The sequence below is a fragment of the Epinephelus lanceolatus genome, chromosome 16 (assembly GCF_041903045.1).
Source record: "Epinephelus lanceolatus isolate andai-2023 chromosome 16, ASM4190304v1, whole genome shotgun sequence".
Taxonomy (NCBI): Eukaryota; Metazoa; Chordata; class Actinopteri; order Perciformes; family Serranidae; genus Epinephelus; species Epinephelus lanceolatus.
The window spans coordinates 29,392,057-29,408,419 of record NC_135749.1 but is presented as its reverse complement, the minus strand read 5'-3'; the positions used below and the strand labels follow the sequence as shown (position 1 = coordinate 29,408,419).

The 16,363-nt window shown below is 39.0% G+C and overlaps 1 protein-coding gene across 1 annotated transcript; it reads right to left on the bottom strand.

The window, feature by feature from the left end:
* Positions 1 to 1,882: 1,882 nt before the first annotated feature.
* LOC117264103 (elongation factor 1-alpha-like) lies at positions 1,883 to 16,243 on the bottom strand. Its single transcript, XM_033637923.2, has 8 exons — positions 16,087 to 16,243; positions 15,167 to 15,319; positions 12,799 to 12,978; positions 8,208 to 8,504; positions 7,925 to 8,075; positions 6,980 to 7,236; positions 4,364 to 4,598; positions 1,883 to 2,777 (listed from the first exon to the last, which is right to left on the bottom strand). The coding sequence occupies exons 2-8, from the start codon at positions 15,308 to 15,310 to the stop codon at positions 2,653 to 2,655; spliced, it is 1,389 nt and encodes a 462-aa protein (XP_033493814.1). The 5' UTR covers positions 15,311 to 15,319; positions 16,087 to 16,243; the 3' UTR covers positions 1,883 to 2,652.
* Between the last annotated feature and the right edge of the window lie 120 nt (positions 16,244 to 16,363).

Here is a 16,363-nt window from a genome sequence, read left to right as displayed (position 1 = left end):
GAGTGGAGTTGCAAATTTGAGGACTTGAGACTTGCTTGACTGAAAAGGATGAAATACACGACCTGACTTTGACTTGTCTCATGACTTGAGACTTGACTTTGACTTGAGACAGATATACTTGATCTTTTTTAATTTAATATTTGTATTTTTCTAGAAATTGAGAAGTTACATTTTGTTTTTAAAATATGATGACCAGTGCCGTAACGGAAACACGTTAGACTGCCACAGTGGTTAATGACAGTTCCTGCCTGCTGTCCCAACATAAGTTCCCTATCCGTGAGTGTGTATGTCACTTGCCATGTGCATCCGCACGCCATGAGAAAGTTTACCCTGTGACTTTTTTTGGCCTCCCGTTCATGCTCGGCTCACGTTTGGGGATTTTAACGTGTCATTATCTCATCTGCTCTCTCACAGAGAGTAACAAGTAACTAATACTACCCTGTAAAAATACTCTGTTCCAAGTCAAATTCCTGCATTTAAAATTTTACTCAAGTAAAAGTATGTAAGTATACTCAGGAAAAAGTATTTAAAGTATTAGAAGTAAAAGTACTGTAAAAATGTCCCCTGTGACTGTTGTCGTCTATATGATATCATTAGATGATTCGGACTCATGCTTTAATGTAAAAGCAGGATTTTACTGTTGTAGCTGGTTGAGGTGGAGCTCATCATGGACTATTGACTAATGAATATTTTCATTATGGGTTAATCTGTTGATTATTTTCTCCATTTACTGATTGATTATTTGGTTGGTAAAATTTTTGGAAAAAGTGAGCGAAAGCGTCACACTTCCCCAGAGCCCAAAGTGACACCTTCACAATGTTCAAACCTCAACATAAAAATTATTACATTAAAAAAAAGCATAAAAAAAACACTCACATCTGTAAAGCTTGAACCATGAAATATTTTTGCATTAATAAACGACTTAGTAGATGATTACCGAAATAGTGGGAAATGTATTTTCTGTCAAATCAACAACTGACTAATAGTTTCAGCTGTACTTGTGCTTGTATATGTTTTGTCTGCAAAAATCTTAATTTGTTAAGTAACTAGTAACTAAAGCTGTCGGATAAATGTAGTGGAGTAGAGGTAGAAAGTGGCATGAGTAGAAAACAACTTAGATTTTACTGGCAGAACCTGAGTAAATGTGTTTAGTTACATTCCAACAGTGGGTGCAGTTTATATTATCTTGTTGAGTTTGTAAGTATGACTTGACTTGTGACTTGCTTGACCTGATCAAGGACTTGGCTTGACTTGCTTGATTTTCACCACAGTTACTTGGGGCTTGCTTAAGACTTGAAGGTTGTGACTTGAAACTTGCTTATGACTTGCACGTGTGGCTCACTCCCACCTCTGGCAATGAGTGACTGAGAGGCTGGGGTATATGTACTGTAGAGTAATGAAGAACATGTGAACTGAGTTGGCTTAATGAGGTGGGCATGGTGGGTAGGCAGGAGCGGGGACAATACAGACAAGTGATTGGTCGGCAGGTATGAGTGGCTGTGAGGCAGGATGAGTGGAGAAAGAAACCACCTGGACCCCATCTGCTCCTCTTCACCTGCCCGTGCTGGAACCTCTCGGCCAGCTTCCCCAGCCCAGCTCCCCTGCTTCACTCCCCAACCTCAGACTTTGCCTTCCAGTACTCCTGCACTCTTTTTATTACCAATAAATCACCTGCTCCCAGTCTGTGTGTTTTGTCTGCTGTTGGGTTCTTTGTCATGCAACAGTTCATCCTCTGGGCACCATGATTATCCACACTAAATTTCATGACAGTTCATCTAACAGTAGTCAAGATATTTCTGAGTGGTGACCAGCAGAGCAACATCTCATCTATTAAATCAATAAAATATCAGAAAGTAAAACTTAGTAGAGTCTCTCAGACGAGTGAGTGTTTAGTTTGTTCTGGTTTATTCCATTAATGATTTGCAATGGTCACTTGCATGAAACCAGACTTCCCCAGTTAGGAGCTGGTATGAGGAACTTTGAAGGCTGATCATTCCTGTGGTGTCATGGGTAGCTCTGAGCTCAGAGTTAGGTAACTAAAATGCATGGTATCCTGGAAACTGTCTTTCAAACCAGCATCATTTTTAGTTTTGACCTGATTAAGCTGGAGAAAGTTGAAGAGAAAAAGAAAGATAAATATTTTGGGGGAATACTATTGAATGCTTGTAAGAAACCCCAAACTAAGAAATGGCTTAAGCATACTTTGAGAACTGGAAAATGGATCATTTACATTTCATCCTATTAAACCAGACATTGTGTAAATATTAGCAAAATTAACAAAAAATATTTTTATTTATTTCCCTTTTCGTGCTTAAAGGGTCTTTGTGTTCATATGGTGTTGGCTTGGTTTATTTGTATTATGTTCAAACTCTCTTTAAGAGTAAATTAAAGGAAAATTACCAAAAAGGGATGTTAGACATTCAAAAGTTGTAAAGTAAAGAGAAGAAACATTTTTATTTGGCCTCTTTAATTATTTTATTAATTTGCTTTCAACCTAATTCTTATAATAGTTTCCCTAAAAGGCAGAAAGCTTCCTTTCCGGCGGAAACTTTTCCGGTGGCTTTTTATCATCTTAAGCCACAAGACAGCGTTGGGATATAGAGGGGATGATTGCTGAGATGTCAATCTTTGTTGGAAGCCCTGCATGAGAATTCATTTCTTCTTCTCTACCTTTTGTGCAGCCTTAGTGACCTTTCCAGGTCCACATTCACACTTTAGGACCTCCTTAATAACACCAACAGCCACAGTCTGCCTCATGTCACGCACAGCAAAGCGGCCTGAGAGAAGGGAGATGGACAAGAAAAGACATAAACAGAACACTCAGTGAGAGGCTCAAAAGATGACATTAACATAACTAAAATAAATGAAACAAAAAAAAAGCTGAAAGAACATTTTTCCTGACAGAACCTGAATTAAAAATCAGTCATGATGAATAAAGGTTATTAAGATTCTGGATAGTGCGTCTCTAACAAAGGAGGCAAATTTCAAACTACTTTTACCATGGCCACGTTAACAAACACAAATTAAGGAATCATTAAAACACACACACATACAGTATGTATATATGTGTATATATATATATATATATATATATATATATATACACACACACACATGTATTTTCCCCTTTGAAAGCTTTATGTAAACTAAACTAAGAGCTAAAAAGAAAGAGATGAAAGCAGTCAGTCAGTGTCAGTGCAGGAAGTGATCAATCCATATAGAGTGCTGCAGGAATGAGTCCTAAAACCGGGAATGCGACTGTAGTTTAGTTCATTTATAGCCTAACATTAGCTGTTTACTTCTGGCGATTGCGTTTACTCATGAAAATCATAAAAGTGGTCCTCATTTCATAAATGTTTGTTTGCCACAGAGCTTACTTTCTGTAGTAATCCAAAAATCCCATAGGCTTTTTGATGAGGAAACCGGGACAACGCTAACTTCTACATCGGTCTACAAAAAAACATTATCAATGGAGAACTACACTGTGTGAATTGGAAACAGAGGAATGTGACTACATTAAAGGATTAGATGAACCTGCTGGCAGGAGATATTGTTATGTTGGGTGTGATCCATAAAAAAATGAAGAAAAGTGATTTTTTTGCCCGATATGTACTAAACCGTCGTTACAAATTACCTTGTCTTCCAGACCTCCTAACACTATTAACGTTACATGGTGATGAAAGCATACGAGTCTTGTGGACTATAACCTATAACCATTTTGTCAGCAGTTGGATCCATGACTGAAACAACTGCTGTCTTGTTTTTGGCTGGGTAAGTAAATGTGCTTAAGTATAACTGTATTCTATATTTCAACTCTGTACATGGATACACCACTGCCAGGCTAATGTACTAGGTACTGTTAGCTCACTTTAGCTTCTATTTTCTACTCAATAGGTCAACTGTTCCCAGAGGTCTGGTGAAATGGAAACTCAAAGAAGTTGTCACAGCACATTGTGATTCATCCAGCTTTAGGCTAGCTAGCTTTGTTCCTCCACACTGAAGGTTTTTGATCCTCATCTGCTGCCGTTTCTCTTTTTTTCACTTTCCCCCTTTTCATCCTCCTATTTTGGGGACTTAAAGTGGCCTTTGTTTTTCCCCCATTTGACCAACTGGAACAGCACAAGTGTTGGTAGTCCTTTGCCTTCAGTTTCCTACCCTCCATCTGTACAGCGCACCAATGTATGACATCATATGCAAGAAAGCTTCATCGGTTGAAGAGTAAAAGTCAGTTCAGGTGTCATATAATGTACATTCACCGAAAGCAGATGAAATGTGAGTTGCAGTCTCAAGCCATAATCTAAACCACAAAATGAAGTGTAACCTACAAATGCAGCAGATAAAGCAGGAAAAGCCTTTTACTCACCCAGTGGAGGATAATCAGAGAACTTCTCAACAACCATGGGCTTCTGTGGAAACATTATGACAATGGCGGCGTCTCCAGATTTGACAAACTTGGGGTTATCCTCAAGCGTCTTGCCTGAACGACGGTCGATCTTCTCCTTGAGCTCAGTGAACTTGCAGGCAATGTGAGCGGTGTGGCAGTCGAGCACAGGGGCATAGCCAGCACTGATCTGACCAGGGTGGTTCAGGACGATGACCTGAAATAATAATGTTTAAGTAAATTTAGAAATGGTGGCCAGAGTTCTCCACCCAGCACTCACCTCAGGCCTTAGATGAACACTATTGCAGTTCCTGCTATTAGCCAGCAGAGGTCCACAGAAGTTCAGCTGGATCACTCATGGACCTTTTAGAGTCACTATAAAATTACATTTTGGACTGTTTGTGCCACATCAATAAATGTAATTCTTTTTGGAGATTAGTTTTGAAGCAAGACATTTACAATGACATTATTTACTTATTTTCAGTTTGTGAGCAAAAGGGACCTTCATTAGTTCTTGGTGTAAAAGTAACAGCTCTAAAATCTTGTTGATCTTTGGCATTTTTTTGTTCAGGCTATTAGGTGAATTCAGTGCTACTGCAGGCAAGAATGACAAACAATGTGAGGCATATTTTTAAGTCTTCCACAGTTTTTTGTCATTAGCTTAAACACATCTGTCCATTCAGAAATTACATTTTCAAAACAATTCACACACAGGCCTATTCAAAGTTGGTGGCCAAAATGACACATTTTGTTTGTAATGCTCTAACGCTAACAAAACATATATTATTTTCTTTTAATTCTTTTTATTTTAATCATTACACAGTTGACAGCACAATACAAAATCCCTCTATTGATATAAACCAATTCAACTTTAATTTGTGCTGTTTATCTGTGCCATGTGTTGACACTTGACATAGTTATAGTATGTGTCAAACAAGGCAAGCAAGCGTGTCACAGCATAAATTGTATTCTTTTCTCCAAAGATTGTTTAACTTAAGTCAACAAAGCCTGCTGCAACTTACACTTTTTTGAGATACCCTGTAAAATTTAAAAAAATAAAATAAAAATTCTTCATTCACTTTAATCTTCCACAGTAAGCACCTAGACCAGACAAAGCCAGACATTGATCATGGAACAGCTTTTGTACTGTGTTCTTTTGGGCTTGACTGCAACAGCCATAGACTAGGTTTTGACCTTGACTTGTTTACATACTTTTCAACCTCAGAATTGCTGAATATTTGGCCCTTGTGCCTCTTCTTCTCCTTGCATGCCTTTGACCTCTCTGATTCATGCTTGCAAATAACAACACATAGGTTGCATGTTTTAAAGATAGATAGATAAGGACATATTGCTGGTTTAAGAGTTGTGCAAAGGGGTTTCACTCAGGTGCATTAAAGATACATAAATATGCAAATACTTTTTATCAGCTGTAAAAAAAAAAAAAAGGTTTTGTTTTGTTTAACACAGTTAATCCAATGGAGTCTGGGGTCTTTCTCATAGATCTGTGTTAAAGGAACAGTGTGTAAGATTTAGGGGGATTTAGAGGCATATAGTGGTGAGGATTGCAGATAGCAACAAGCTGAAATTTCTCTCGGTTAGAATTCCTTCAGTGTTCACTGTGTAGGATGTTTTTACTGGGAGCCAAATTATTCATAGAGGTCTCCTCCTCTCTAAAACAAATGGATCTGGTGATTAAAAGTGGTAAAAAAGAGGGAAACAAACTAAATAAAGCAGTTTAGCATTACAAATCAGTGTTTCTCCATCACTGTTCAGCTCTTTGCAAACAGGCTGCTAGCCCAGCACCTGCTGTGTGCTCAGCCTTTTTTCCCCTGATAACTTAAGGTGTGTTCACCTTATTTCTAGATGTCCTTTTTACAGGAGTCAAATTACCCACAGAACAAAATGGGGCCAGTGATTAAACCAGTAAAATACACAAAATAAATCAGTTTCACGTTAAAAAAAACAATGTTTTTCTGATGCTGTCGTCATGGAGGGGCTGCTAACTACAGTTGCAGACACGAAAAACATGAATGAACTATCTAGAGCCAGTGTTTGGTTTGTTCGGTCTGAGCTATTGTAGAAACATGGTGGTGCAACATGGCGGACTCTGTGGACAAGGAGGACCCACTCCCTCTGTAGCTTCAAACAGCTCATTATTAAGTAACCAAAACAGGAATGATTCCTATTTTCAGATGATCATACACTAAAGAAAATATACTAATATAGAATATTTCATTTTTGTCAATATAGCTCCCTTAATCCTGCACACTGAAACTTTAACTGTTTCAAAACAGGGTGGGAAAAATGTGTGAAACCAATGAAAAGTGTTGATGCATTTACAAGACTTCTGTTGCACAAATCAGGTTATAATGATTGTAAAGTGGATCCCAGTTCCCAGTGTCTCAGCAATCAAGAAAAACTATTAAAAAAACACAAACAAGAAAAGATTCCTGCATCTCTAGGCTTAGTACATATTTATCTTCGAAAGAAAAATTGTGAAGAGACTGTCACATTTCACAAAATCCTAAGCCCAGTCCCTTATATACATTTATTCCATTTTAAATTTTATGTCCCCTTCTTCCAATTGGTTAGACTCACCTGGGCAGTGAAACTTTCACATTTCTTTGGTGGGTCGTTCTTGCTGTCACCGGCCACGTTTCCACGGCGGATCTCCTTGACGGATACATTCTTGACGTTGAAGCCCACATTGTCACCAGGGACAGCTTCAGGCAGAGACTCGTGGTGCATCTCCACAGACTTCACCTCAGTGGTCAGGTTGCACGGAGCAAAGGTGACGACCGTACCGGGCTTCAGGACACCAGTCTCAACACGGCCGACGGGAACAGTTCCAATACCTGAGAGAGTGGGAAGAAACAAGTTTCTAGTACACTTTTCAGGACGCTTTCAGTTTCAGTGCACCCCGGGAGAAGATTTGATGGAGTGTGACCTGCAATTGTAGGCTTGTGGGAGCTGTAGAGTACAGGCTGCAGAAATGCCTAAAGGAGTCCTTCACCCACAAAATGACCATTTGTCTATCAATTTGTCATGTCGTGTTACCTTGAATTCTTAAAGAAAACTTTTTTTTCTCATACGCCTCCAAAGAAAACAGCAAACATGTTGATTTATTGGGGACCACATTTAACAATAGCAACACTATATTTATATTATCTAAGCATGAACTAAAAGTGAAACTTAACTATGCTCTCCTCAAAGTCAGACTCTGATACTAAGATTTTTTAGCTTAAATACATGTGTTTGGGAAGTACTAAGCATAGGACAGGATAAATGAGACCTGATTATACTGCACGAGTTGTGAGGGTTTGTAAACAGTTGTTTTGATAGTTCTGCTGTTGTTAAACGTAGTCCCAAATCAATCAATAAAGCAACTTTTTTTTCCATGGAAGCACATGAGAGAACCAAAGTTTTCTTCACAAATTCCAGGTAATACGGCCTGGTCATTTTGTGGGTGAAGAATTCCTTTAAGATTACAGCCCTTACGGGGGAAGACGGAATAAGGAGGGAACAAAATATGACACTACTTACCACCAATCTTGTAGACATCCTGCAGGGGCAGACGCAAGGGCTTGTCAGTGGGGCGGGAGGGGGGCAGGATGGCATCAAGAGCTTCTAACAGGGTCTTACCACTGGCATTGCCCTCCTTACGTTCAATGTTCCAACCCTTGTACCAGGGCATCTGAAGAGAAAGAAAATTGATCAGTCAGTAGTGTGTTGTACTTGACTCAGGGCATCTACAGACAGATTTAAAATGAGAAATCAGTCCATGTTCTTAATCATCAGTTTTAAACAAGTTAAAAAATTTCCTCACATTGTCACTGGGCTCCAGCATGTTGTCTCCATGCCATCCAGAGATGGGCACAAAGGGAACAGCTTTGGGGTTGTAGCCAATCTTCTTGATGTAGGCAGTCACTTCCTTCTGGATCTCTTCAAAACGGGCCTGGCTGTAAGGGGGCTCAGTGGAGTCCATCTTGTTGACTGCAACGATGAGCTGCTTCACACCCAGAGTGTAGGCCAGCAGTGCGTGCTCACGGGTCTGTCCGTTCTTGGAGATACCAGCCTCAAACTCACCAACACCAGCAGCAGCGATCAGCACGGCGCAGTCAGCCTGAATAGTGAGGAATTTTTTGTCATTTGTTAAATTTTTTACATCTGTATGTTTTGTAGAAAGGTGGAGTCTGAAATTCTGAAGAAAGACTGTTGATATTTGAACTCCCAAACAAGTACACCCCTCCCATCAGTGCTCCTTCAGAGGCTCTGGTAATGTATCCAATTTCATATTTTAGTATCGTGGCAGGGGTTCAGACTACTTTTTACGATGGTTGCACGTGTTTGCCTCCCTATTTAATGTAGGTGCACCAACACATTATTTTAAGTGCACCTACAATTTTCAACTAAGTTTTTGAGTTTTCTGACTGAGTTTTCTGTTTGTGTTCCTTGTTTCATGTCATTCATTTATATTTCTCTCCTCATGTGTCGTGTCTGGTTTTACTTCCTGTCTTTGTGTGTTTTTCTGCCTGCTTTCTATCACACCTGTCTTCATCAGTCATGTTATTCATTCCCTGTTCCAAGAGTCTTCACACCTGTTCTGTATTAGTCTTATTTGCTCCACCCTTGTGTTCGCCACCACACCCTTATTGTAAATTAATCCCCATTTCCTTCCTTTTGCCTGTGTCCAATTAATCCAGCTGTGTCTCTTTCTTGTGATTATTTCTCTGTGTGTATGTGTTTCCCTTTGTTCCTTGTCAGTTCGTCTGTGTTCCTTCCCCTGTTATGGTGTCGATCCCTGCTCCATTTCCTTCCTGGGGCCTGTATCACGAAGCAGAATTAATGTCTTAGCGAGGTAACTTCAGGGTTAACCCTGGGTTTTCGGTCTCACGAAGCCGGTTAAGTTCTTATCGGGGTAGATCACCATGGTAACTTACTCTGAACGGCTATCCTGCTCCGGAGCAGGGTAAGTTCAGGGTTGAATCTGATCCTATAAAAAGCACCACCCACTGGCCAATCAGCTGTTCGGAAAAAAAATGACTCCGCTGACAGAAATGCAGCCCAGTCATGACGGGAAGTTTAATTCATTTGATTGATTTTGATTTGAAAGTTTATTTTGAACATTAAAAAAGAAAAGAAAGCAACAACAACAGACAGTGAAAAGATTGTTCAAAAAGGAGTGGAAAGAAGTCGAACTTTCATCCCACCCCTTCATAAGAAAGAAACTGATCATTTGCGGACACTTAATAGCACCATTAATTAGTGCCAACATATTTTTGTCATGCCTATCATGTCTACACTTCATGGTGTTTGAGGGATTTTCCTTTTTGTTTTTTAAAGATGGAGAATATATATATTTTTGCGCAGCTGTTAATTTCTAACACAGCTCAATATCAGGATGATTTTATTCAGACTATCAATTTGGTGTTGATTTAATTGTGGCGTCAGCTTTAAGCTTTATTGTAGCATATATAACGTTATGACAAAGAAGACCAATTTATCAGACGCAATGATGATAGACGATAATTGTAATACACGCAATTCATCTGCGCAGCATTGATTTAATGGGATTCAAGCAGGCCCGGACTGGCCCACGGGAGAACCGGGGAGTTCCCCGGTGGCCTGGCCCGCAAGTGGCCTGCTCTGGCCTGCCTGTCTTTTTCTTTCTTTTTTTTTTTTTTAAGGCGCGCTCTGCGGCGCAGGCTGCGCAGCGCAGGTGGCCGTGCCGGGTGGCAGAGAGCCCGCCCGCTGTCAGAAATGATAGGTGCTTGTCAGCATTTGTCACAACGATTGGTCAAAAAGGTTTTTCAGATTCAAGACGTGATTAGTTTGTTTCGCTTTCCGCCCACGCCCGCCCCCACATCAGCGTGCCTGTAAACTGCAAGCAGCTTGGTTGTGGAGAGTCAGGTGGAGCAGAGAGCAGAGGGTGTGTACATGTGCCTATGTGTGCAGACTGTGCAGTAGGAGCTCTGCGGCTCAGCAGCGCCGTTACAATGGACCGCAAAAAGAAGAAAGGTGGAGCTGAACGGGAGAGAGATTTTTTTTTTTTTTTTTTTTTTTTTTAAAAAGGGCCATTGAGGAGGTGGCCAAATGTCATAAACTTACAGATATGTTCAGAGCCCCCCCCCAGCAGCAGTGTGACGTCGTCAAATGACGATGCTGCAACAAGTAAGTTAACATAGAAAAGTAAGAAAACTGGTTATTCTCAACATGAGGTCCGGGGAGGATGGGGACCGACCGAGGCCAGACAAATGATTGATGATGAGCTATAAGAGCCAAATTAACCCGTAAGGGGTCCATTTTGTACAGAGTCAGGCCTATAATTGAATGCTGCATGATGTCAAACTGGGTCTGGGGTCCCCTATGTTACGTGTGTCCGTGTGCACGTGCACGTGTGTGAGCATGTAATGTGTGGATTGGGTGGCCTGGGTGGATGTATGACTCCCGGCCTGAATTTTTGTCCCAGTCCGGCCCTGGATTCAAGGGTGTGATCAGTGTCAGATGTACAGGTACAGGTACTGTAGCTACTTGAACCAGTGATGAATAATTTAACCTACACATAATTTTATTTGCTACCTTGTTTTGTCTTGATTTTTCCCTCTCTCCTCCTCTATTTCTTCTTTCCTTACCCGTTTTTTTTCCTTCTCTGTTATGTGATTTCATTGATGTTTTGACAGGGAAATTTCTTTGATAAGCTTTTAGTGGCTTCTAACCTCTCTGGCACTTCTCATTTTTAATCTTACTGTCTGTTTTTAACATTATGTGCAAATAAACTAATCTAAACTAAAACTAAACATTATTCATCCCGTTACACGTTGCCACGCATCATAGGCGTTTCTAGCCCATTTTTGGGGGTGCTGAAGCACCCCTAAATTGAATCCCAGCACCCCCAAGATTTTTTTTTCTTACTGTATGTCCTTTTTAACAAGCTAGAAAAGTGTCAAAACCATACAGTACTTGGTTGAAACGTAATATTTTAACAACAAAAATACAAAAATACAACAGCAGGTGGTCAGTACCACTGTCCTCTGTTTGAATTGGAATTTTTTTCATTGATATAAAAATTAATATAAAATACAGGCACATAGAAGGACATGAAATGGTGGCAAATCTTGATAGCCCAGATTGTCCTGAAAAAACAACAACCAAGGTATAGCATGTGTATGTAGCCTTTATAATGACTGTGATATGAGCTTAAAAGTAAAGGCAGTAAAAATACTCCCAAAAAGGCCTAGGGCCCATTTTGTGTGTGTGTGTGTGTGTGTGTGTGTACAGACACACTCTGTGAGGACGCTCAGTGACGCTGCACTTCTCTCATGATTGGTGATTGGTCCGCTGTGTGCACGTTCAGGGCTCTTGATAAAGCAACTCTGGGTTGAGTTACCGAGTTGATATCCAGCGTCGTGATACCGATTATCCTGATTGCCATTGTTAGGGTTAGTCAACCCAGAATACGTCTGGGTAACCCAGGAAAGGTTGATCTCGCTTTGTGATACAGGCCCCTGGTCTACTGTGTTCTGTTTTGGATTTCTTCCCTGAGTTTATCCCTGTGTTCATCGTGTTTTGGTTCTTCTTTCTTTTGAACTTTCATTCAACTGTCTGTTTTAGATGTCTTTAATCCACCTGCCTACTGCTTTGCATGTGGGTCCCTTTCTGAGCTGACAGATGACATCAGTAGGCTTTATGGCTTTATTAACAGCTATAGAAACTGTTCAACTGCTAGCTGGCTAACTGATAGCTAATCAGCCAATCATGTGGCAGCAGCTCAAGTATTTAGGCATGTAGACATGGTCAAGATGACCTGCTGAAATTCAAACTGAGCATCAGAATGGGGGAAGAAAGGTGATTTAAGTGACTTTGAATGTGGCATGGTTGTTGGTGCCAGACGGGCTGGTCTGAGTATTTCAGAAACTGTTGATCAACTGGGATTTCCACACACTACCATCTCTAGGGTTTACAGACGACTGTCCAAATAAGAGAAAATATCAGGTGAGTTCTCTGGGTGAAAATGCCTTGTTGATGCCAGAGGTAAGAGGATTCACATTATTTATGGATCCACAACATAACTTAACCTCAACTTTCAAAATGTAACTTTTGGATATTTTCAAAGGAGACAGCGGAGAGGGAAATAAATAAAACATTAGGGATAGATCTTAAAGTTGATTTTACATGCTCTAACCAGCTGAGTGTCTGACAGGTTTATTTTGACTTAAATTCAGAAAATATAATAAAGTGATTTGTTATATTTCCAAAATGTTGGCTGTATGGAAATATATGCATATACAGTCACTGCATCCTCTGTACCATAACCCTGACAAGAGCTTCAGCTAAAAACTTATTTACAACTTGTTGTTTAATATACAAACCTGAAAGTGAGGAGTGAATAAAGAGCAGGTTAAAAGGTATGCCTTTACCTGAGAGGTACCAGTGATCATGTTCTTGATGAAGTCCCTGTGTCCAGGGGCATCAATGATGGTCACGTAGAACTTACAGGTCTCAAACTTCCAAAGAGCGATGTCAATGGTGATACCACGCTCACGCTCGGCCTTCAGTTTGTCCAGCACCCAGGCATACTTGAAGGAGCCCTTGCCCATCTGTTGTGGTTAAAAAAACACAATTGGAGTAGGAAAAGGGGGAGAGTAAAAGACAGGTGAATAAGTGATTCAAGTTTAAACAAAGAAATTGTTAGAATAAAAACAATGGCCTTCTTAGATTTTTTTTTTAAAATTCATATAATTTGCTTGAAGTGTGTTACCGCTCTTCTTAACTGCAATGTGCTTAAGCATTTTTTCTGTGGTTTAATGTAGCAAGATTGCCTTTTGTGTCATTTGAAATGTACTTATTTAAGTATTTAGTATAATATTAAACTATCCTACAGGTAGCTTTAACACCTATTGTAATACCTTAATTTTTTTGTCATCTTAATTGTAGGTAACTAGAATAACTTCCTTGTGAATCTTCTATCAACAATACTTATTAAAGAAAGAATTAGGTAATATGCTTATGCTGATATTTTGAGAAAACAATCATTTTCTATGTATTGATTTCATACTTTTATTCAAGCTAGCCCTACTGAGCAGGGTTGCCAACTTGCACAAGTCTGGTGTGTGAAACATGCTTTCCCCTTCAATCTCATGCTCTCAAGCTGTCCAGGCGTTGCCTGGCCTGTGCATTCAGCAACCAAAAATGGCAGTGTTGTAATTTTGTGGGGCAAAGTCAGGTAATGTAAAGCCCTTTTTGGTAGATTACCAAGAAAACCTCCTAAAACTATGAAGACTACACTGAGTAATACTTTTAGAATGTGTTATGATTCTCTGCTATATTTCTATGAGAAAAATATGTTACTACATAATACACGTTGGACCTTCAAACACATAGAGAGCCCCAACCTCACTCTGATGACAAGTTCAGGTACAATGAGACAGATGATAAGGTAAAATGGGAAAGACATGCTTGTTTGTTTTTTTAATGGTTGAATCCATTTGTCTGTTCAGTTGTTGATACATTATATCATTAATCATTTTTAATATGTTTGACAAAAATACTAAACATATCTGTAATAAAACAGGGTGGCCCACAATAGCATAATCCAGGATTTTATGGCACCTGGTAGCCTAAATACACGCTGTTTCACTTGAGAAAAATATCCCATTTTAGTTTCTTGTTTTTGTCCCATTTTTCGAAAGATATTTTACATGCTTGTGTTAACATTGTAGCACAATATCTTATTTAACTTTTACTATGTTTTACATTAGAGCGACTGTAATGTATCACAAAAGAATTTCTGATTCTGCTTCTGTTAAAAATACTTTGATTATAAGTCAAACACTTAATAAAATGTTACATCCTGCAACCACTTTTGACATTATACAATTGATTCTGTATTGTAAAAAATACTTTAATTATAAATCAAACAGTCAATGAAATGTAACATCCTGCAACCATTTTTGACATTATACAATTGTTGTTATAGCTGCAGTACTCAGTACTTATATACTGTTTGGTAGTTTAATCTATATTAATACATCATCATATATTAATTGATTTATATTTTGTATTAAACTGAAACATCAAAGTAGTAACTAAATCTGTCAATTACATGTGGTGGAATAATACACAAGTACATTATTATCCCCTGAATGTAGTGGAGTAAAAGTATTAAGTGGCATAAAATGGAAATAGTCAAGTAAAGTACCTCAGAATGGTACAGCACAGTACAGTAGGCCCACTAGAGTATATTCCACCACTGTTTACATAAATACATTTAATTCTTTTCCAACTATCACTATCACTACTATAGTCACGAGCCTACGCATTAATTATGCCAGTTGTGAAGTACTCTGTTTCTCCTCAGTTACTAACAAGTACTAATATTTTTAATATCATGATTTATAATGAATCTGGAACGTAAAAAACAGTTTTGAGGTACACATTTCAGTTATTAAGATGTGTAGGCTACGTTTGCATTTTAAAAATTAATTATCATTAAAAATAGTGCTTGTTTCTAATCAATAAATAAATAAATAAATAATCCTGGGAGGATTAGTCCAGACACCCGGCCCTACAGAGTTCCGGGTAATGGGTGATTAAGATGGCAACCCCGTAGTACACATATTTCAACAGCAGATGGCAGTTGTAACTTGGTAAAATTAGGGAGCAGTTACATCCGCCACACCTGTAATGTGTCATAGTTTGTGCCTCCATAGCCTCATGGCGTTTTACTTGGTGGGAATATTGTTAATAACTTAAATACATGTATCTGATGTCCCCTTCAAAACCTACCTCAGCAGCTTCCTTCTCGAACTTCTCGATGGTTCTCTTGTCGATTCCTCCGCACTTGTAGATCAGGTGGCCGGTAGATGTGGACTTGCCGGAGTCGACATGGCCAATGACCACGATGTTGATGTGGATCCTTTCCTTTCCCATTTCGATGTACTGGTTTTAAACAACATGTGGTAAAGTTATGTCGACTTTAAAATGAAATAAATCAGGTTTAAGTCCGTCTAGAATGTGAAGGAAGTGGAGCCACCATTGAAGTTCCTAGTTACGACTCCAACGGTTATTCCAGATGGAGCTGATAAGAGCTAACAGTAGCTAGCCGGCCTCAAGCATGTGCTAATGTTAATAGAATCCAACAAAGCAAATGAGACAACCTTATCAAGTAATTTTATACTTTACATAAAAGTGGCAATACCACTCTATTAAAATACTCTATAACAAATAAAATTCCTGTATTCAAAGTTTTACTACTACTACTACTACAACTATTAAAATATTAAGTAGTACTCATTGTACAGAATGGCCCTTGTCATTGTTACATGATAGTATTTGAGGTGGAACAACTACTTTCAACTACTTTCTATGCTTTTGGGTAGTTTAATCTGTAACACTACTATATTTTATGAACGGAAAATAGTTTTTGTGTAACATCTTAATCTTTAATCTTTAATTACCAAGTAATTAGTTGCTGTCAAATGAAACCATTAGAAACCAAACCAATAGAAGTTAGTTCACCCTTTTAGAAATTATTTTAACCTCTTAACGGTGTAAGTCAAATCTTTTGATCACCATCCCCTTTAAGTCTTATTTTAGGTGTCTGATAGCTTGTCGTGGTATATGAGGAGTTTTGATTTCTTTTACAAACAATCAGTGTTTAATTGAACTAATCTGTTCATGTATCAAATTTAAAGTTTCCAACTCACCTGGTGGACAAACTGAACAGAGGTGGTGGATGCCTGTCTTCTCCCGCGTGATCTACTGTATCTGCACCTTCAGCTTAATGCTATTTCTGTAAAAGCTGATGTGAAGACAACGCCTACCGCTAACCTGTTCCTCCTCCTGAATATCTGTCCCATGAATAATCATACAGTTGCTTAAACTGTGTGCCACCATGCACATACTTGGCCAACTAGTTTTGCAGGTCTGCTCTTGTACGCTATGTTTTATAAAACACACCTTAAAAGCTTGCCTGCCTCATCT